The sequence below is a fragment of the Neophocaena asiaeorientalis genome, unplaced genomic scaffold (genome assembly GCF_003031525.2).
Source record: "Neophocaena asiaeorientalis asiaeorientalis breed wild unplaced genomic scaffold, Neophocaena_asiaeorientalis_V1.1 scaffold249, whole genome shotgun sequence".
NCBI lineage: Eukaryota > Metazoa > Chordata > Mammalia > Artiodactyla > Phocoenidae > Neophocaena > Neophocaena asiaeorientalis.
This window is the reverse complement of record NW_020172625.1, coordinates 9624113-9646098: the sequence shown is the minus strand read 5'-3', so window position 1 is coordinate 9646098 and position 21986 is coordinate 9624113. Positions and strand designations below refer to the sequence as shown.

The 21986-nt window shown below is 34.5% G+C and overlaps 1 protein-coding gene across 3 annotated transcripts in view; it reads left to right on the top strand.

Annotated features, from left to right (window-relative positions):
- SMC5 (structural maintenance of chromosomes 5) overlaps positions 1–21986 on the top strand; it is a 96345-nt gene that overhangs the window by 38135 nt on the left and 36224 nt on the right. For 2 of the 3 annotated variants that reach the window (XM_024738956.1, XM_024738955.1), the window contains exons 8-11: positions 93–164; positions 11919–12174; positions 13993–14147; positions 18684–18797. In XM_024738956.1, coding sequence (XP_024594724.1) covers positions 93–164; positions 11919–12174; positions 13993–14147; positions 18684–18797 — 597 coding nt within the window. The remainder of the gene's footprint in view (positions 1–92; positions 165–11918; positions 12175–13992; positions 14148–18683; positions 18798–21986) is intronic. The other variant, XM_024738957.1, reaches the window with a different exon arrangement.

Here is a 21986-nt window from a genome sequence, read left to right as displayed (position 1 = left end):
AAATAGCAACTTAATATTTGGATGAGTGGGGTCACATAATTGCCTTGCTTGAATTTTTAACTAACTTCCCCTCTTCTGGTTCAATCTTACAGGCAACAGATATTAAGGAGACATCTCAAAAATGCAAACAAAAGCAAGATGTTATAGAAAGGAAAGATAAACATGTAAGATCTTGTATTGAAATTTTTGTTATGTTAATTTGCCCTAACTTTTGTGTTCAGGTGTAGATTATGAGACACCTTGTTTGGGAATTGTCTGAGATCCTCCTCATTCTCTATTTCTTATCTTAATCTGTGAGGGGAACTAAGCTTTGGAAGTATAGCACTTGCACAGAAGATAAATGGGGAAAATGGCTCTAAACTACTCATAGATATGCATTATAGGGTGCAATAGATATGTATTTAATAGGGTGATGGTAAAGTTGGATTTAGTTATCTTAACAGCAGAAATTATAAGGGATTTATTCTGTTGTTTGTTTATATTAAGAGTTGGGTATTAAAAAAGCTGATTATAAATTCATTGTGCATGGATGGGACTTGATGACAAAATTATTTTAGGATAATTGGGCAAGAAAGTGGGCTTTTTAGCTAACAGATCCCAAAATGTATTTGGGGTTCTGTTCTCCAGGACCATTCAGAAACTAAAGTTTGTATTACCTTTCTTAGGGATAGATGCATGTCTTGAAGCATTCCTGGTGTTTAAAGCATGACGTTAATCTCTCAGTTTTCAGCCTTACCCCTTTTCCTATGCCTTTATCTTCAAGTTCCAATCCTCTCTCATTTAACTTCTCCAGAGAATAAACCTCACATTTTCATGACAGAAGCTTGCTTGCTAGCGCTAGTGCTCAAGGTGTGTGCATAGAGGTGGTGTGAAGGCATTGGGGTAGGAGGGTAGTGTAGGGTTGGTAGGGGTAATTCTCTATGTGGGGTGTGTGTGTCTTTCTCTCTCTCTTTTTTTTTTTTTTTAATTTACTTTGGAAGGCTCAACAATAATGTATTTATAGCAAAATCTCCTTTCTCTAAATCCCTCTAAAGTATGTGCAGGGCAGTCACCATTGTATCCAAATACCCGGTAGAGAAATAGAGACGCAACAAAATTAAACGACTTGCAGAACTCAGAAGTAGCTCCCAGTGCCACACTCTACTTTCCCCAATGTAAAATAACATTTTCCATAAAAATCTTACTTAATATGTAATGTCTTTTTACTTGACATTTCCTAGTTCTAAGAGTCTCCAGGATATTTTTTTTTAAGAAGAGTCAGTTCTTTTCTTGTTTCTTTCTCTTTCACTCACCCTTTACACTGTGGTTCCTATAATAGGCTGCTAAATTAGTTGTCCCTCTACTACATTTACTCTTCTGAGTATTTATTGAAATCTCCAGTTATTGATGTCTCCTCCCTTACTCCTTTTGTCCTTGTGAGATTGAGCCCTTTTTGCTCCGTTTCTGTTATTTTGTTAGAGTTTAGAAGGAAAAAGGCACAAAGATTCACCTTTAAAACCCCAAACGGGAATACTAGGTTGATAGGTTGTCTAACATTGAACCGTCCTTGCATTTTGTCATAAATCTTACTTGGTATTTTAATATGTTCCTGGATTCAAATAGAAAATCTTCTTTTTAGGATTATTTTGCACCATCTGAGATTGACCTAAAATTTTATTTTATTCCATCCTTAACTGGTTTTTTTTAGTGTTATGCCAACCTTTTAAGTGGTTTAGTACTCCTAAAACCAATGTTTTCTTTTTTTCCCTTATCATAATTGCCAGTTTGTCACTTTTGTAAGTTCTTGAATTTTTAGCCTTTCTTAATTTTTAATACATTTTAGGGTATAAATTTTTTTCTGGTTATCATTTGGTTATACATTTCATATGTGTGATATGTACTGCTTTTCTGTTTAAGATTTTATAATTCTCATTTAAATGTTTTTGTTTAAGCTTACATAGGAGTTCTTACTGTTTCAATTTACTTGGATATGGAATTTTTAAGCTTATTAAAAAATGTGTAGTTCCAGTTATATTGCTTTATGATTAATAAATGTGGCCTTTATGACTTTATTTTAGAATTTTTGGAAACCTCTTTTGGACTTTTATATTTGGTTTTGTATGTGTTCTTCATACATTCATAAAGAATGTATTCTGTCTTCAGGGATTTTTTTATACATATAAATATAGATATATAGCTATATATATATCAAGCTTACTATAACTATGCAAATGTTCTACTTATTTTTTTTTCTTACCAACATGACATCCATTTTAAAGTATCAGTACCTTCTGTGAATGTAGATTTGTCTATTTTTCCTTGTAATTGTATTAGTTCTTGCTTTCTAGATTTTAAAGCTTTATTGTTTGTTCTTTCTGCATCATGTTTTTATTTTATCTGCTATAAATAACATATACTGGGTTTTGCTTTGTAATTTTTTCAGTTTGGTGTGAGAGACACTTTTTCATACAGTAAAGGAGTTTAACCAGTTCACATTTACCATTGTTTTCTACTTCCTATGCTTTTTGTTTGATTCTTCCTATTCCCCTTTCTACATTCTGTTGCTCAAGGATTTCTTTTTCCATTTTTTTCCCTAAAGTTATATATTCTAAGCCTATTCTACTGATTACTCTTAAAGTTTAAATAACATATTTTTCTTAATAAAAAAAGTTAATCAGTATTTTCATTCTACTTAATTAAGATCAGAATCTTAGCAAGCTTTTATTTCTTTTTCCTCCTCTTCATGCCAGTGTCATCAGAAATTTTACTTGTCAGTTATTTAAGATGTTATTTTCTACTATCTGTATTTATTTAGACTTAATAATATATTTATTGGCTTATTTGATCATGTTTCTGTTTATATTACACTTCTTATGATTCTTTCTTTTGAAGAGGTAGGAATTTTGGGGGGTTTTTTCTTACTGGCTATCTTCTGTAGGTGTTTTAGAGATGTTCTTTGGGTGATAAACTTTCTGAGTCCCTGTATGTTGCAAACTATCTTCTTTGCAGTCACTATGGAATATTAATATGGCTGGATATTGGATTCTAAATTACAAATTTTTTTTTCCTTAGCACTTTGACAGTCTGCCTCAGTGTCTTCTTGGGTCTAATGTAGTTGGCCCTCCATGTCCATGGATTTTGCATTTGTGGATTCAACCAACCACTGAGCAAAAATATTTGGGAAAAAAAATATTCCAGAAAGTTCCAAAAACCAAACTTGAATTTGTTATACACCAGCAACTTTTTACATAGCATTTACATTGTACTAGAGATGATTTTATTTTTATTTTTTACATTTAATGTAATTTTTTTTCATGTTTGCTTTGGGATGGGGAATAGATCACTCAGTAAAAGCATACAGTAAAAACAAAGTATGTCTTACGTACAGCTTTAAAACCACAATAATGATGTACGTTTGCATCCCATACTAATGATGTGTGTAGGTTGTATGCAAATACTATGCTATTTTATGTAAGAGACTTGAGCATCTGTGGATATTGGTAGCTGTAGACGGTGGGGGGAATGGAGAGGTGCTGGAACTAACCCTCTGAGGATACCAGGGGACAAGTGTATTGTTCCTGAAAAGTAGCAGATATGAGAAGTAGCCAGAGACTATGTTAGGTAGACCCTTGAAGAAAAAAGAAAGCAATTTGAATTTGATTGTAAATGCAGTGAGAAACTATAAGAAGGCTTTGAAAGTTTTTAAGCCATAGAGAAACAGTATTTCATATATTCTATTTATTTGTGCATTTATTTATTTTTGGCTGTGTTGGGTCTTCATTGCTGTGTGTAGGCTTTCTCTAATTGCGGCGAGCAGGGGCTACTCTTGTGTTAAATATTTTCTATTGTACCATTTTAATTCCCTTGTTCTTTTGCTGTGTATTTTTTGAGCTATTGTTTTAGTGACTGCCTTTAGAATTATAAATAACATCTTAATTTATGATAATCTATTTCATATTAATATGAACTTGAGTAGTATACAAACTTTGTTCCCATATAGCTCCATTCCCTTCTCCTTCCTTTGTGTTATTGTCATACCAGTTATATTTTTAATCATTATAAGCCTATCAACGTAGTTTTATAATTATTTATATAGTTTCATTTTTGTGGCAATAATTGCATGATTCTCTGACACCAACTTTGTGTCCTGAAGTTCAATTCAGTTCTGATACTAACTGCTTGGAATTAAAGCAGATTCTACAATTTCATGGCTCAATCTCACAAGATAGTCCTGGCTTTACATGCCAGTCTCAATTCCCCAGACCTCAGATTTCCTACTCTTCTCTCTGACTTTGCTACAAATTCAGGGATTCCCACAACCCCGCTCCACCGCCAACTTCAGGTTCAGTATTTGCTAGAACGACTCACAGAATACAGGAAGATGTTACACTTAACAATTACCTGTTTATTATAAAGGATACAACTCAGGAACAGCCAAATGAAAGAGGTGCGTAGCACAAGGTATGGGGGGTTAGAGTGGTGCAGAGTTTCTAATCCCATTCTGGGTGCACCATCTTCCCAGCATATGGACATGTTCACTAACCCAGAAGCTCCATAACCATGTTGTTCAAGAGTTTTATTGAGTTTCATTACCTGGATATGATTGATTAAATTATTGGCTGTTGGTGAGTGAGGTCAATCTCCAGCCTCTCTCTACTCCTTGAGGGCAGGGGGTGAGGCTGAAAGCTCCAACCCCTTAATTATGTGGTTGGTTCTTCTGGTAATCAGTCTCTATTCTGAAGCTGTATAGGGACCCTGCCAAGAGTCGTCTTATTAGCATAAAATCAGGTATCTGCAAAAGGGACTTAGTGTGAATAACAAAAGACACTTCTGTCACTCAGGAAATTCTAAGGTTTTTAAGACCTCTGAGCCAGGAACTGGGGACAAAAAACCAAATATATATTTTTTATTATACCACAACAGTTGTCTTTTATATCAGATAGGAGAAAAGAAGAGTTACAAACAACAGATACATTTTTACTGTCTCTTATTTACATATGTAGTTACCTTTACTGGTGCTCTTTATTTCTTTGTGTAGTTTCAAGTTACTGTCTAGTGTCCTTTCATTTCATTCTGAAAGACTTGCATTAGTATTTCTTGTAGGGCAGGTCTGCTAATGATGAATTCTACCAATATTTGTTTATCTGAGAATGTCTTAAGTTTTCTTTCTTTTGGAGGGATAGTTTTGCTGGGTATAGAATTCTTGGTTTTCTTTCAGTACTTTGAATATAACATCCACTGCCTTCTGACCTCCATGGTTTTTGACGCGGAATCAGGTATTAATCTTATTGAGGATCCCTTGTACATGATGAGTTACTTCTTTCTTGCTTTCAAAATTCTCTCCTTTTCTTTTCAGCAGTTAACTATGTAATTTCTAGATGTGAGTCACCTTTGGTTTATCCTGCTTGGAATTAATGGAGCTTCTTGGATGTGTAGATTAATGTTCTTCATCACAATTGGGAAGCTTAGGGTCATTATTCTTCAGATATTCTTCCTGCTTTCTTTTTTTTCTCTCCTTCTGAGACTCCTGTTACACATATTTTGATATATTTAATGGTGTCCTACATTCTATTTCTTTTTCTTTTTTTCTGTTCCTCAGACTGAATACTTTCAATTGACTTATCTTCAAGCTCACTTAATCTTTGCTTTGCATGTTCAAATCTGCCATTGAGCTCCACTAGTGAATCTTTTATTTCAGTTACTGAACTTTTCAACTGAGGATTTCTACTTGACTCTTTTTTTATAATTTCTCTCTTTATTGATATTCTCTATTCAATAAGACACTGTTCTCTTACTTTCTTTTCCTTAGACATGTTTTCCTTTAGTTCATTGAACATATTTAAAATAGCTGTCTTAAAGTCATTATTTTGTAACTGTTTCTGGGCTTCCTCAGGGACATTTTTTGTTGACTGCTGTTTTTTCCTGTGTATGGGTTATACTTTCTTGTTTTGTTGACTGTGTTTTAATTTTTTGTTGAAACTATAAAGTTTAAATAGCCGGATGTGGCAACTCTGAAATCAGTTGTCCCCCTTTAACCCAGGCTTGTGTTATTTTTGTTTGCTGATGATGTTGTTACTGTTTGTTTTTTTTTAATTACTTTCCTAACTCTGTGAATTCTGTTTTCTTTGTCATATGTGACTACTGAAGTCTCTGCTCAGTTAGTTAATGGTCAGCTAATTATTGGACAGGTATTTTCTCAAATGACTATAATGTCTCCCAATCTAGTATATCTCCCAGTGTTTGTTGAGGGTCTCTGAATGCATGTCGGTTCACACCTTCACCACTCAGCCAGGCATTGTTTTCACTTTCCACCAAGATTCTGTCCTCAAATACTTCCTGAATTGTTGAAAGTGTTGGTTAAGTTCCACTGCTAGTTTACAACTCTGTTTCAGCTTTCACTTCCTATTTGCACAGAATGTTGTGAGAGATGAGGGCCTCCTCAGCTCTTCTAGGGCATGCATACAGCCTTGGGCATGCACAGTCCTAATTCAAGCATGCATATGACCTTCTAGATTCCCAGGAGCTACCAAAACTTCCTATGGGCATCGTATTCTCCAGCTTTTGCTTTTAAATTTTTTGGTTAGCTTATTGTTTGCCACACTGTTATCTCACACCAGGCAGCTCTGTTGTTAAACAATTGCCACTGATTGTTTTTGGTAGCTTCCTCCAAGGAAAAGGGTCTTTTGCAGTGTGCAAGCTATGGAGTCAGGTCAAATGGAGATAAACTTTGCAAGTAAGGTTTTCCTGGAAACTGCCAGACAGATCAGATAATGATAGTTCTCTGAGATTGAGAATGTGAAAGTTCTCTAGCTTTGTGATCTCTCCCGTAGCTCCTAGGCTGCTGATTTCACTATGACTGTGGGCTGTTGGTTTTCAAGGCTGCCAAGGAACTGAGGAGAGGGGAATAGGAATAGGGCATGTTCAAAACACCACAAAGCTTGTTGTTTTTACCAAGATTCGAGCATTTTTCTTGAGTAAATGCTCTCTGGCTTGTTGAAAAGCCTTTGGTTAAATTCCAGAGTTCTGAAAGAGTTAATTTTGATAATTTTTGTCAATGTTTTCACTACTTTTCTGGAGGAGAGGATTTTCAGAGTTCCTTTGCCATTCCTGTTGACAGCCAAATCTTTTCTATATCTACAGAAAATGTTGCTAGGATTTTAATGGGACTTGCATTAAACATATGTCAATTTGGGGAGAATTGAAATCTTTACTATGTTGAATCTTCCAAACTGTGAACACGGTATGTCTCCATTTATTTAGATCTTTGATTTTTTTCCATCAGTATTTTGTAGTTTTCAGCATATAAGTTCTCTATGTTTTGTTGGATTATACCCAAGTTTTTCTTTTGATTTTTCTTTTTCTCTGTTCCATATTTTTTTAATGGTTTACTTGGGGTGTTTCTTTATAAGCAGTCATGTCATCTACAGATGGAGACAGCTTTATTTCTTCCATTCTGATTTTTATGCCCTTTATTTCCTTTCTTGCCTATTGCACTGGCTAGAAGTTCCAGCACTGTGTTGAATAAGAATGGTTAGAGTGGACATCCTTGCCTTGTTCCTGGTCTTAGGAGGAAAGCATTCATTTTTTCACTATCAAGTATAATGTTAGCTGTAGGGTTTTTTATAGATCAGGAAGTTCTCTATTCCTGTGTTTCTGAGAATATTATGAGTGAGTGTTGGATTTTGTCAGATGCATTTTCTGCATATCTATTGATACGATCATGCACATGTTCATTTTTAGCTTGTGAAGATGATGGATTACATTGATTTTTGAATATCAAATCAACCTTGCATTTCTGAAATAAACCCTGCTTGGTTAATGCTGTATAAATTTATAACTCCTTTTCCGTATTGTTGAATTCTGTTAGCAAACATTTAAAGGATTTTTGTGTCTATCTTCAGAAGCAATATTCTGTGGTTTTCTTTTCATACTTGCCTGCTTTTGGTATCAAGATAATAACTAGCTTCTTAAAATGAACTGGGAAGTGTTCCCTCCTATTCTCAGTTTTGGAAGAGATTGTGTAGAATTTGTGTTAATTCTTCTTTATATATTCTGAATAATTCTCAAATAACACTCTCATGGTCTGGAGATTTGTTTTTGGAGTTTTAAAATTATGAATTCAGTTTACTTAATAGTTACAGGGCAATTCAAATAATCTATTTCGTATTGGTTGAGTTGTGGTAATTAGTGGGTTTTTTTAGGAATTGGTCCATTTTGTCTAAATTGTTAAATTTATGTGTGCATAAATTCTCTTATTATCCTTTGGATGTCAGTAGATTCTGTAGTGATAATGTTAACCCTGTTTCATTCCTGATGTTGGTAATTTGTGTCTACTTTGTCTTTTTTTTTTGGTAGGGTATGAGGGTGGGGATCATTCTTGCTAGAGGTGTGTTAATTTTATTGTTTTTTACAAAGAACTAGCTCTTTGTTTCATTGGCTTTTCTCTGTTATTTTTCTAATTTCATTAAAGTTGTTCATATTTTTATTACTTCCTTTCTGCTGCTTGATGTGGGTTTGTTTTGCTCTTTTTCCAGGTTCTGCTCAGATTATTGATTTGAGACTTTTCCTCTTTTCTTGTGTGTATGCACTTAATGCTATAAGTTTTCCTCTCATCACTGCCTTTACCTGTGTCCTGCAAATTCGGATATGTTGTATTTTTATCTTTGTTCACTTTGATTTTTTTTTTTTTCCAACTTTCTTGAGATCATAGTTTGTTTATCCATTCATCTGTTGATGGACATTTAGGTTGTTTCTGATTTAGGGCTATTACCAAAAAATGCCATGAGTATTCTTGTACAAGTTCTTATGTAATATAACATATGCTCTCATTTCTTTTGGATAATTTCCTAGAAGTGACTATCATAAGTGTACATATAACTTTTGAAGGACTTGCCAAACTGTTTTATTAGCAATTGATTATTGCTAATTGACCAAAGTGATTATTAGCAATTTTTTGTAGCTGTATTTGATAAAAGTTGACTTGTGATTACTTAGAATTATTTTAATGATTCTTCACCATAAATAATTTGAGAAACACTGCTTGGACTAGCCCTGGAGGGGTAGATTTAGGTAGCTATAAGAACTCTCCTTACATTGTATAAGATAAAGCAGAGTGAGTACAGATGGAGGTAGGTTGATGGTTTTGAAAGGAGGAGAAGTACTCTGATCAGAGTACTCTGACTTTAACACTGCTGTTAATGAAATATGAGACAGGGTCATTAGCTGGGTGAGTAGAGAGCCTTTAGCAATATAAGATTGAGGAAGGAGGAAAAGATGTGAATTCATCTCAGAATGAGAACATACATTTATTAGAAAAATGTAGTAGGTTTTTCTGAGAGTTCTGAGTGCCTCTTTAAGTTTTGTGGCCATAAATTTGAAGTAAGACCTGTTTTCAAGAGTTTCTCCAATTTAGTTGTTTAGACACAGATAAATAGAACGTATTTATTTAGGTTTAATAAGGACTAAGCTTTTTCCTTGTTAATGTGAGATAGGAATGGTGGAGGGTCAAGAGGCTTTTGCAAGGGAGTGATTCTAGAGTTGTGGAACCTCAGCCAGTTAAGGAAAGGAATGAGGGGGATGGTGGATTGTGAAAAGATAGTAGGGTCAGTGGATTACAGGACCCTGTGCAGTCAAAGGATAGTTGCAGTAGGAAGACCATAGTGAGTGAAAATGTAAGGAAAGGAGATGGTGATCAAAGAGTAGGATTGTGGAAATAGTTTTCAGAGGTGGTATGGTTTTTGGTGATCTACATGATCTAGTCAGAGATATGACTATAGATATAATCTAATATAACTGTAGGAGAAGGTGGCTGAGGTGGTGTTTAGGAAAAGACAGTTGAAGAAGTCAAGGAGCACAGAGGCCAAAGAGTTAGACTGATTTTCTGTATGTATGTTGGAGTTCCATTATGGCCAGCATAATGATGGAGAGAAAGACAGTGAGTCAGGTGCTAAAGGCATCAGTGAATGAAGAGGGTGAGGAAAGACTTTGAGGGGGGTAGTTAAGATAGCAAAGATAATGGGTGTTAAAGTCTGATCATATGAACTTCAAAGATCTGAAGTGGGGCTCAATTAACGGAGGAAGTAGTACAGTGGAGATTGATAAGGACACCCTCCCCACTTCTGAGTCCTGAAGTACTCTGAAGAATTATGGGAGGAAAAGGTCACCATTTGAAAGGTCTCTAGGGAGAAGTATCTTCCAGGAATAGCCAAGTTTTAGCTAGAACAAGAAGAGAGAACATTCAGAGAAATTGAAGATAGCAGTAATGGGGATGGTATCCTAGCGAATATGCATGATCCAGGAGGCTTGGACTTACTGTGCCTGAGCTAAACATGGGTGTGATGGAATTAGTTAGTTATGGTAGTTTTTTAGATGAAGGTGGCAAATGAGTTAAAGTTAGAACTCAGAAAATTTAGCTAGGACATGGGACCATCAAGCTGCTTTTCAGTTTTTGAGGTCAATGTCAGACAAAGACCTCTTGGTATAAAATTTATTCAGCAGCCCAGTGATTTTTGGTAGCTTGGTGGTCTCTATTTTTCTGGGATTGTAGAGGTTATATTTGTTAAATTTCTTGTCCCTTTTTGATGGACTTGGACTTCCTCATGTGTTTGGTGATTCTTAATTCTCTGTCTCCCATGACATGCCAGTTTATTCTTCTAAAAGCCTTGGACTCCATGGGTTTCCTGGCTGAACACTGTGGCTTCTTGTCTGCTTCTTTTGGGCCCATTGAACATTGTTAATTTGCAGTCACACACACACACAGTGTTAATTTTTTCAAACATAATATTTTATCTTTCACTTCTGCATGTTTGTTATAGGAGAGGAGATTTTGGCATGTATTCAGTTCATTATCTTGACACTGTCAAGGCTAAACTTTTAGAAAAGAAAATTGATTATAACCCAAATTTCCAACCGTAGGGAATGGGATAAAATGTGGTATATCTATATAAAAGAACATTATGCAGGTATTAAATTTTTGTTTTGCAAGGACATGGAAGTAATGAGAAACTGCTCTCGATAAATTTTTAGTAATGCCATTTGCTAAAACGTATATGCTCTATTGATGGATATAGGCTGGCATTAAAATGTAAATGTTTAAGGACCTTAAGATTTTAGGTGTTTTTTATTTGTTTTAAGTTTCTATATTTTCCATATTTTCTATATTGAATATGTCATAAATATATACATTTATAATGGGGAGGAAGAGGGAGTAAATTTGACTTGGAAAGAAAGGTAACTAATAAGCAAATTATATGATATGTTAACCTTATCTAATTTAACACAAAATTCTATTTTTGCAAAAAATACATTGGGTGTATGCATCTGTGTCTTGAAGAAAATCATAACTCTGTCTTAGGTAGACCATGTATGGTTTTGATAAAAATTCCACTGGTAAGTTGCATGATCTGGTTTTTTTTAATGACTTACCCTGAATATAAACATACAGATTGAGGATTAAAATCTCAAAATACTAATTTGAAGTGCTAGTAGAAAATAATTTAATGGAAGGAAAATAGTTTATTGTGGTTTTAAACTAGTAGGGTGACATAATCTTCACCATCATTTCTATTGCTGGTTTATTGAAAGTCTGTGGTATACCATGTGACTGTTTTCAGTTTTATGATGTATAGTATGTGAAATCTTCCTATAAATATTTAGAAATCTGCTGATTGGCTTTATAAATATTTCGTTTATTTAGCAAATATTTACTGAATGCTAACTATATGCTAACCACTGCCCTAGGTACTTGGAATGTATTGCTGAACAAATAAAGAGACAGGTGGTCTGGTAGGAGTAACAGTTTAATTCTAATAGGATACCTTTTAGTGAGAAAAAAACCCATGTTCTTAGGCTGTTTGCATTTTTAAAACTGTTTTACTATAAAAGCCTAATAACCAGGAGAAAAAACAATCTCCAGTGCTAACCTGCTTTTGTTTTATTAGATTGAGGAGCTTCAGCAGGCTTTAACAGTAAAACAAAATGAAGAGCATGATCGACAGAGGAGAATAAGTAATACCCGCAAAATGATAGAAGATTTGCAAAATGAACTGAAGACCACAGAAAACTGTGAGAACCTTCAACCCCAAATTGATGCCATTACAAATGATCTGAGACGAGTTCAAGATGAAAAGGCATTATGTGAAGGCGAGATAATTGATAAGCGTAGAGAGAGGGAAACTCTAGAGAAGGAGAAGAAGAGTAAGTTTTTTTAAACTTACAGTGAGGACATGTTTATAAAATGGAGATATGTCTCTGTTGATGGGCTTTCTTCTTCCCCTGATCATGTCTCTAAGTGTTCATGTCTGCTTGTTGAGGAAGCTCAGTTCAGTTCTTCCATTTTAGTGTCTTAATTACCTATATCTATTGTGTAATGATTTGCTGCAGCAGACCATTGTCTTATGTCAGATTATGGCAGTTGATTTAATTCTCTAAAAATACTTTGCTTTATTTTCTTTACAGTCATTCACTTTTCTGTTTTTTTCTCAGGTCAAATTTAATCGCTTCATTCTAGCCTTCATAATCTTCCATTAGCTTTGCTCCTTGAAGCCTGTCCAATTTCATCTTTTTTTTTCTTTGCTATAGACCGTGTGGCTAGATCTATAGCATTATTCAGTTAGAGGAGATCTTACATTCTGTCAGCTCAGTATATATGACTAAGGTCAGTTAGTAAAAAAATTTGTTTATATGTTTAGCAAAATGCTAGGTGTATGGTTTAAAAAAAATAATAACACTAGACAAGAAGGGTGGCCCAGTGCCTTTCCAACTTCCAGACCCACTATCAAGAGTAAGCACTCTTAACTATTTCAGTAATTTTTTCTAATAGTCTTTCATATATCTTAATCATATTTTTATTTTACCATGTCTTGGCTAATCAACTTTAGATATCATCTTTTAATATTTTGTTGCTTCAGATGTGGATTTCAACTCATGACACCTCCCCTACCTATTATTGTAATTCCCCAAATGGGATTCTTATATTAATATTAGTAATCATTAACATTTATTAATATTTATTTATTACTAATAATATTCTTTTTTTGTCATTTAATATTTGTTGATAATGCTTGAATGCACATTTATAAGCTAAAAATACTGATACTCCTAGCCTTTCTTTTTACTTTCCTCCCTTTAATTCTTTAATATGTACTCTGGTTTTTATAGTTTAAAGGCTGAAAACATACTTTATTGAGAACCATAATTAAGTTTTATATGGTCTGTTTATGGGTTGATTCTACTAGCTAGAAATATTAAGTATTATTTTTGTTATTACAACAATAAAACTTGCTCACAGCAGAGCCAAGTAGTGCATTATGATCTAATTTCTGTTCATTGATAATTTTTTTTTAGGATTTTAATTTACCATTTTTTAGAAACACCATTTACTTTAGCATTTCCTTAAATGGGGAAAAAAATTATCAGGCATTCTCTTGAGTTCTGAGACCTTCCATCCTCCTCCCATCTAAACTGATTGTTCTCAAGGTCTCCTTATGGCTGTTACCTAGGACTTGTCTCACACCTCTTCTGTGTTGAATAAAAAGCTATTCCTGAATTCTGTGTCTTCATTTTTCTTAAATTACTTCCTTGTTTTGTAAGAGTACATCTTCACATAACCTCCTAAGAAGAGATATTTGGGAATTAATTTGAGTCTTTGCATCCCTGAAAAATCTTTACTTCATTATCCCCTTTTTTATTTTTGTGTTATAAAAATCTAGCTTGAAAATAATTTTTCTTTCAGAATCCTGAAGGCCTATTGCCATTGTCTTTTGATAGGAAATCTAGTGTTTTCTCATTATTTTGTATGTGACCTATTTATTTTTGGTAGTTTAAAGATCATCTTTTATCCCAGGTGTTTAGAAACTTAAGAATGATTTGTCCAGGGTGGGTCTTTTTCACTGTGTTGGGTACTTGCTGAGTGGTGTTTTAACCTTTAGATCTAAGATACTCTTTTATGTTATTAATAGATTATTTCGCTAATTAAAGTTTTCAGAGGAATAATGCTTTATTTTCCAATTTTAGGTGTGGATGATCATATTGTGCGTTTTGACAACCTTATGAATCAAAAGGAAGATAAGCTGAGACAGAGATACCGTGATACATATGATGCTGTTTTATGGCTGAGAAATAACAGAGACAAATTTAAGCAAAGAGTCTGTGAACCCATAATGCTCACGGTAAGAAATTTGTTCATCTTAGTAGTATCTGTTAGTTTTATTATTGTAATCATTGTAGGTTTTGTTGTTTTAAGAATTCATAGTCTTCTTAACACCCTGCTTTTCCATTAGTAGACTTGTGGCATCTAGTATGCTGCTGAATCCATACATGAGCTTTTTAAAGCGTCCTTGATAATAAACCTGTGAACTTTTTCTTGATAGAAATATGAAACTGGCAACTTATTGACCAAGAATCATGTGTAAACTTGGTTAGCTGGTTTCCTTCTGGCAATTGCTATTCTTCGGTTATAACAGGCAATATATTAAATGCTGCCAAAGGGATAGAAAACTGCTATAAATAAATACAGTTGATATGGAACACCTGACAGGATAGACAACAAAATCATCTGCTACAAAAATAAAGCATTCTGAGGATTCTGAGAATGAAACCAACAATTTATTGACCTTATAAACATTTGATAAGTCTTATTAATGATCATGAGTCATCAAGAATAGGGCAAGCTGTGTTTAGTAAATCATTTAATGAAATGCGGGTGTGGATTTACTAGGAAAATTTCCATCTAAAATATTTTAAATGGTAAGTTGGGCCATGAGAAGGAATGAAAAAGTAAAACCCACATTCTTTGCTAATGACATGTTTTATACACACACACACACACACACACTTAAAACTTCAAAATGATAAAAGGATTATTTTTGCTAGATGATTTTTTTTTTTTGGAAAGAATTCACTGTAGATCCTTGTAGGATTCATGAAAAGTTCTATATTCTGTAACTCCTGTTTATATTATGCTTTATTCAAAGTCATTTCATATAGTTTGCATTATATTAGCAAAATTAGTGTGCATAATACTGTATTCTCTTCTTGCTCAGGTATGAATCATTAGAATATTTTTGCTCGATCAAGAAGGGAATACCTAATTTGGATGCAGACATTACTGTTTTGATTAATCCAGTAAGGATTGAAAGAAAACACAAGAAGAAATACTGTGACCCTTAGTATTATAAATTAGAATGCAAGTGTAATTTTCAACAGATTCTTATTAAAATGCCAACCTCAAAACAATACCTCTGGACTTTATTAGATTTGTCATCCTCTTGTCACTTGATTTCCTGATAGTAGCCTATCACCAAGTCAGATTACTAGCTGGCATATATTTACTTTTTAAATTACATTTGAGTCTGAGATAAAGGGAGATACTCTGTTATCTTACCCTTCCTGGAACAACCTTTTACTTTTACTACCACCTTCTTCCAACTGTATCCTGCCCATACACTTACCTAACCCTTCAAAATCTAGTTGAAATGCATTGTACCACCTCCATAGGCCTTTAAAATGTTGCCATAGGTCTCTATTTACTAATATAAAGGGACACTTATGGTATGTTAATGACTTATAAAACAGATTACAGGATAGGGTATATAGAAAGATTTCATTTTTAAAAATTGTGAAACAGGAGTCTGCCATCAACCACCAGAACATCTTGGAAAGCGACACCTCCTATGTCTACCTGTCCATGTCTTACTACTTTGTAAAGATGTGGCTCTGAAGAACTTTGCCAGATATTTTCTTCATCAATCTCTTGAGGAGAAGGAGCTCACTAAGAAGCTGATGAAGGTTCAGAACCAACAAGGGGCCATATCTTCCTTCAGGATATCAGGAAACCAGACAATGAATGCAATGGAGTGTGTGTTACTCTTGGAAAAAATTGTGAATCAGTCACTACTGTAAATGCACAAACTGACCAATGACAAAAATGACCCCTACTTCTGTGACTTCTCTGAGACTCATTACCTAAACGAGCAGGTGAAATTCATCAAAAAAATAGATGACTGTGTAACCAACTTATACAAGATATGGGCCCCAGAATCTGATATGGCAGAATGTCTCTGATAAATGCACCCTGGGGAAGAGTGATAATGAGAGCTAAGTCCTATGCTGGCTTATCCATAACTATAAAAAAAGATGACTTCCTATGGTGATATTGGGATTACTTTACCCTTTCTGTAAGTTGTAGCAAACACCCACTTTATATTTTTTTTCATTTGTACCATTCCTTACAACAAAGTATTGAGTTGGCCAAAAAGTTCCTTTGGGTTTTAAGTAAAAACACATTTTTCATTTTCACCAATAACATTATTGAACAATGTATTCACCCTTTTGTTCCACTACCTTTTATCATTTTTCAGGCGACTTCATAATTCCATCTTCCCAAAACTTTCTATCTTTTTGAGCAAAGAACTGTTCCAGGTGCCTTTTACAGTCTCCTAGGGAATTGAAAATTTTTCCATTAAGAGAATTTTGTAAAGACTGAAATAAATGGAAATCCAAAGGTGCAATGTCTGGTGAATATGGCAGATGAATCAGAACTTCCCAGCCAAGCAATAAGCATTTTTGCCTGGTCATCAAAGAAACATGCCATCTTGCATTATCCTGATGGAAGATTATGCATTTTCTGTTGACTAACTCCGGACGCTTTTCGCCAAGTGCCACTTTCAGTTGGTTGAATTCGGGGCAGTACTTGTTGGAATTAATCGTGTGGTTTTCCGGAAGGAGCTCATAATAGAGGACTCCCTTCCAATCCCACCATATACACAACATCACCTTCTTTGGATGAAGACCGGCCTTTCGTGTGGTTGGTGGTGGTTCATTTCACTTGCCCCACAGTCTCTCCTGTTCCACATTATTGTACAGTATCCACTTTTCATGGCCTATCACAATTTTTTTAAAAAACAGAACGTTTTCATCACGTTTAAGTAGAGAATCACATTCAGAAATACGGTCAAGAAGGTTTTTTTCACTTAACTTATGTGGAACCCAAACATCAAAGCAAGTAACATAACCAAGCTGATGCAAATGATTTTCAACACTTGATTTGGATACTATGAGTATGTCGGCTATCTCCTGCTTGGTATAAAGTCAGTTGTTCTCAATTAATGTCTCGATTTGATAGCTGTCAACTTCAACTGGTCTACCCGACTGTGGAGCATTGTCCAGCGAGAAATCTCCAGCACGAAACTTCGCACACCACTTTTGACACATTCAGTCAGTCACAGCATCTTCTCCATATGCTGCACAAATCTTTTTTTTGCATTTCAGTTGCGTTTTTACCTTTCTTAAAATAATAAAGAATAATATGCCGAAAATGTTGCTTTTTTCTTCCATCTTCAGTATTAAAATGGCTACACAAAAATTCACCAATTTTGATTTTTTTTTTAAATACACGCTGATATGACAGCTGTCACAATATAGTCTAACAAAGTTGTTTTGAACAAAGTTAAAGACAACTAAGCACTAGAGCCATCTTTTGGAAAAACCAAATGAACTTTCTGGCCAACCCAATAACTTGGTACCAAAAAAATTGTGAAACAGGGGCTTCCCTGGTGGCGCAGTGGTTGAGAGTCCGCCTGCTGATGCAGGGGACACAGGTTCGTGCCCCGGTCCGGGAGGATCCCACATGCCGTGGAGTGGCTGGGCCCGTGAGCCATGGCCGCTGAGCCTGCGTGTTGGGAGTCTGTGCTCTGCAACGGGAGAGGCCACAACAGTGAGAGGCCCGCGTAATGCAAAAAAAAAAAAGTGAAACAGTAGACATCTAATGTTTGTAGTGTTTATGTCTGGGTGATGGTATTTTATACGGCTTTGATTTTTTCATTTGTTTGCTTGGTTTTTAGTTTTCCCATCTTTCTATACTGATCAATATTCTGTAATTTAAAATAATACTAACATTTATGTGACAAGCAGTCTACTAATTTTTTTTGGTATTATTTCTTTTAATCCACATTTAGTCCCTTGAGATATAGACTGTTGTACTCTACCCATTTTAGGATGAAGTAACTAAAGCTCTCAGAGATTTAGGTGGTACTTGATTAAGGTCATACATAGGAATGGAGGTGACATCTGTCTGATCCCAGAGCCCTAGATCCTGAACTATCTTAGTATCTTCCATAGCACTGAGCCTCAAGTGCAAAAATGTCTAATTAGTTAGTATTTTTTGAGTAAGTAATTAAGTTTATGCTCTGGTAGTACAAACCTAGGGTTTCTCTTGAAAGCACCAATAGTTATAATTAATCCATAGCAAGTTTTTTCATTAGTTTCATAAAATTTTATTTAGGCCTTTGTATTTTTATACTAATTAGTTTTTGCCATGGATAGCATGAATTCCTCTTAAAGATTAAGAAGAAAAATATTAAAAGTTTGGGGACAGATGAGAAATGTTTATACTCAGGTTACAATCTAACCCTATTTCAAATGTTTTCAGTGAGTTGGCCAGAAGGGAACTTTTTATTTCTTAGATGGTATCAAAATCAATATGCGTTAGGTGCTGTTAAAGTCTTGGCTTTTGTTTTACTATGTCTTGGACAGTAAATTAAATAGATGTTTAAAAATGTTGACTCTTCAATACCAAACTGTTCTTTTTTGGTCACTTTTTTCTCGATTTATTTAACCTAATTAAATAAATCTAAGTTAAGTATAATTATGTTCTAGTAGTCAGTTTGGGTTTCATGAAAATCAACTTTTCTTTTTGTTTTGTTTAGATCAATATGAAAGATAACAAAAATGCCAAATATATTGAAAATCATATTCCATCAAATGACTTGAGAGCTTTTGTGTTTGAAAGTCAAGAAGATATGGAGGTTTTCCTCAAAGAGGCAAGTACTGTAATATTTTAATTCACTTCACACTTAGCTTCCAGTGCTTGAGTTTTCAACCTCAACCTAGAGCAAAAAATGATAATGACCTATTTTACCATCAGTAACTCTTGTGTAAAATTATTCAAATTTGCTAATTTCTTTTGTCTATACCACTGAGGATTGAATTAGTTTTATAAGAGGAACAACAGCCCATAATTCCATCTTTAACATTTTTTGAAATTACCATTGGGAATTAATATGAAGAGTAATTGTCACATTGTTTTAAGAGAAACATCATAATGATGAGACTTTGGTCTTGGACATCCTTTTAGGAAATGTATTGGAATGAACTCCGTTTTTCTTTGTGGGGAATATAATGTTGTTGCTCATTATAAATAAAAAACTTTAAAAAGAATGAGAATTCTGTATCTGACTAGAAAAACACTACTGACCAAGAATATAAGCCACTGGAAGACATCATGGCTTAGTTAAGAGTAGAGACTCTACAGATAGGCTACCAGGCTTTGAATTCCGACTTTACTGCTGATTTCAGCAAGTTGACTAAATGTTCTGTGTCTTAATTTCTTCACTATAAAGTGGAGATAATATCTACTTCAAAAGATGGTTGTGATGATTAAATAATTTTTTAAATGAAAAAGTTTAGAACAGTTTGTTGGGTACTATTGTTTTTATTATATATTGTTATATATCTGTATAATACATATTGTTAGCTATGTATGTTACTATCCTTGCCAGTGAGATTTCTTTTTCCTTTTGCAATACGCCGTCTACTTTTTAAAAAGCCCTGGAAAGATGAGGTTTAGATTTTGTTTTGTTTAAACTTTTTCTAGTAAGTCTAAGTGAGGACAGGACCATGAATCGGCTTAAGTAGTCCTCTATTTCTCTGGTACACAAGTGATTGGAAAGAATCTTTACTTTCTTTGGCTTTTACGTATTGCCCTCCTTCTGGTTTGGAGTTGACAGGGAATGTGAATAAAAGATGACTGGATAAAAAAGTTGAATCTACAGAATTATAAAATGGTCTCCAAAAAATTAAGCATTTGTGTTATTTAGAACTATTTAAGCCTAAACAGTGAGTTCTTGAACTGATGTCACTGAAGAAGTAGATTACTTGGATTACAAGTCTGTGAGACATGACACAGTGTGAAGGGTCTGGAGTCAGGTGTAATTAGATGATTTCTATTTTGCAAATGGCCAGCTTAGCCTACACTGAGTAACTGGATTTGCCTCAAAAACTCATGCTTCTTCCCCTGTGCTAAGAATTTGAACCATATATTAATAATATGACAGGTTCCTGGAAATTTGACCTTTTTTTTTTTTTTTCTTGTACTGTGACAACTTTCCATAGGGGCTCATCATTAGGACTAGAACTTCCTCTTACATGTATCACTTTTTGTATGTATATTTAAAATTTTGAAATATATTGTATATAACCTCCTCCTGTAATTATATCTACTAGAGTACCATTTCCCATCCTTCAGTAACTTACAAACCTTCTTCATGGTGTTTGCCATTTCTGCATACTACCGTGTACTACCATCACAATTTTTTGCCATATCTGGGTACTAACTATACTATTATTTAAAATTTTTCTTTAAATCACTTCACTTCTTGTTACTGAAATGAAATATTCTGAAAGGAAGTATAATGTCATTACCAAATTAGAAAAACAAATAATTTACATTACAGTAAAGACAGTAAAAGCAGTGTTAGTAAATCCTAGATCTGTACTGTTGCTTCTCGAAAGCAGATGATATGATTTTTTTAAAAGGAGGTAATAAGGAGTTAAAGACATGATGACACCGTATGTAACTTACTCATTGGTATAATTAGAAATATTGAAAGGGAATTGAAAAGGAAATTACTTTCTCATTGTATAAATCAATTTTATTTAGTGTAGCCACTAAAACAATAGATTTTTAAAACTTAAATGAATTCTGCATACTAGTATCATTGATACATTGACTTATGGCCAATATTGTTTCATTATACCTCCACTCCATTCTTTTTAATAACTTATTTTGATATAACTTCAAACTTATAGAAAAGTTGCAAGAGTCATACATATGCTCCTATATACCTTTTACCCAGATTTACAATAATTATTCACATTTTGCCCTATTTGCTTTATTGATTTTTTCGTTTTTTTAATTTTTAATTTATATTGGAGTATAGTTGATTAACAGTGCTGTGATAGTTTCAGGTATACTGCAAAAGTGATTCGGTTATGTCCTTCTCCCTTGGTAACCATAAATTCATTCTCTAAGTCTGTAAGTCTGTTTCTGTTTTGTAAATAAGTTCATATGTATCAATTTTTTTAGATTCCACATAAAGCCGTATCATATATTTGTCTTTCTCTGTCTGACTAACTTCACTTAGTATGATAATCTCCAGGTCCATCCATGTTGCTGCAAATGGCATTATTTCATTCTTTTTAATGGCTGAGTAATATTCCATTGTATATATGTACCACATCTTCTTTATCCATTCATCTGTTGATGGACATTTAGGTTGCTTCCATGTCTTGGCTATTGTAAGTAGTGCTGCAGTGAACATTGGGGTGCATGTATCCTTTCGAACCATGGTTTCCTCTGGATATATGCCCAGAAGTGGGATCGCTGAATCATATGATAGCTCTAATTTTAGTTTCTTAAGGAACCTCCGTACTGTTCTCCATAGTGGCTGTACCAATTTACATTCCCACCAACAGTGCAAAAGGGTTCCCTTTTTTCCACACCCTCTCCAGCATTTATTGTTTGTTGACTTTCTGATGATGGCCATACTGACTGGTGTGAGGTGATGTTTCTTTTTTTAAAATATATGTATTTATTTATTTATTTTTGGCTGCATTGGGTCTTTGTTGCTGCGTGCGGGCTTTTCTCTAGTTGGGACAAGCGGGGGCTACTCTTCGTTGCGGTGCACGGGCTTCTCGTTGCGATGGCTTCTCTTGTTGTGGAGCATGGGCTCTAGGCACGCAGGCTTCAGTACTTACGGCACGTGGGCTCAGTAGTTGTGTCTCATGGGCTCTAGAGTGCAGGCTCAGTAGTTGTGGCACATGGGCTTAGTTGCTCCCGAGCATGTGGGATCTTCCTGGACCAGGGCTTGAACCCAGGTTCCCTGCATTGGCAGGCGGATTCTTAACCACTGTGGCACCAGGGATGTCCCTTTTTTTTTTTTTTTTTTTTT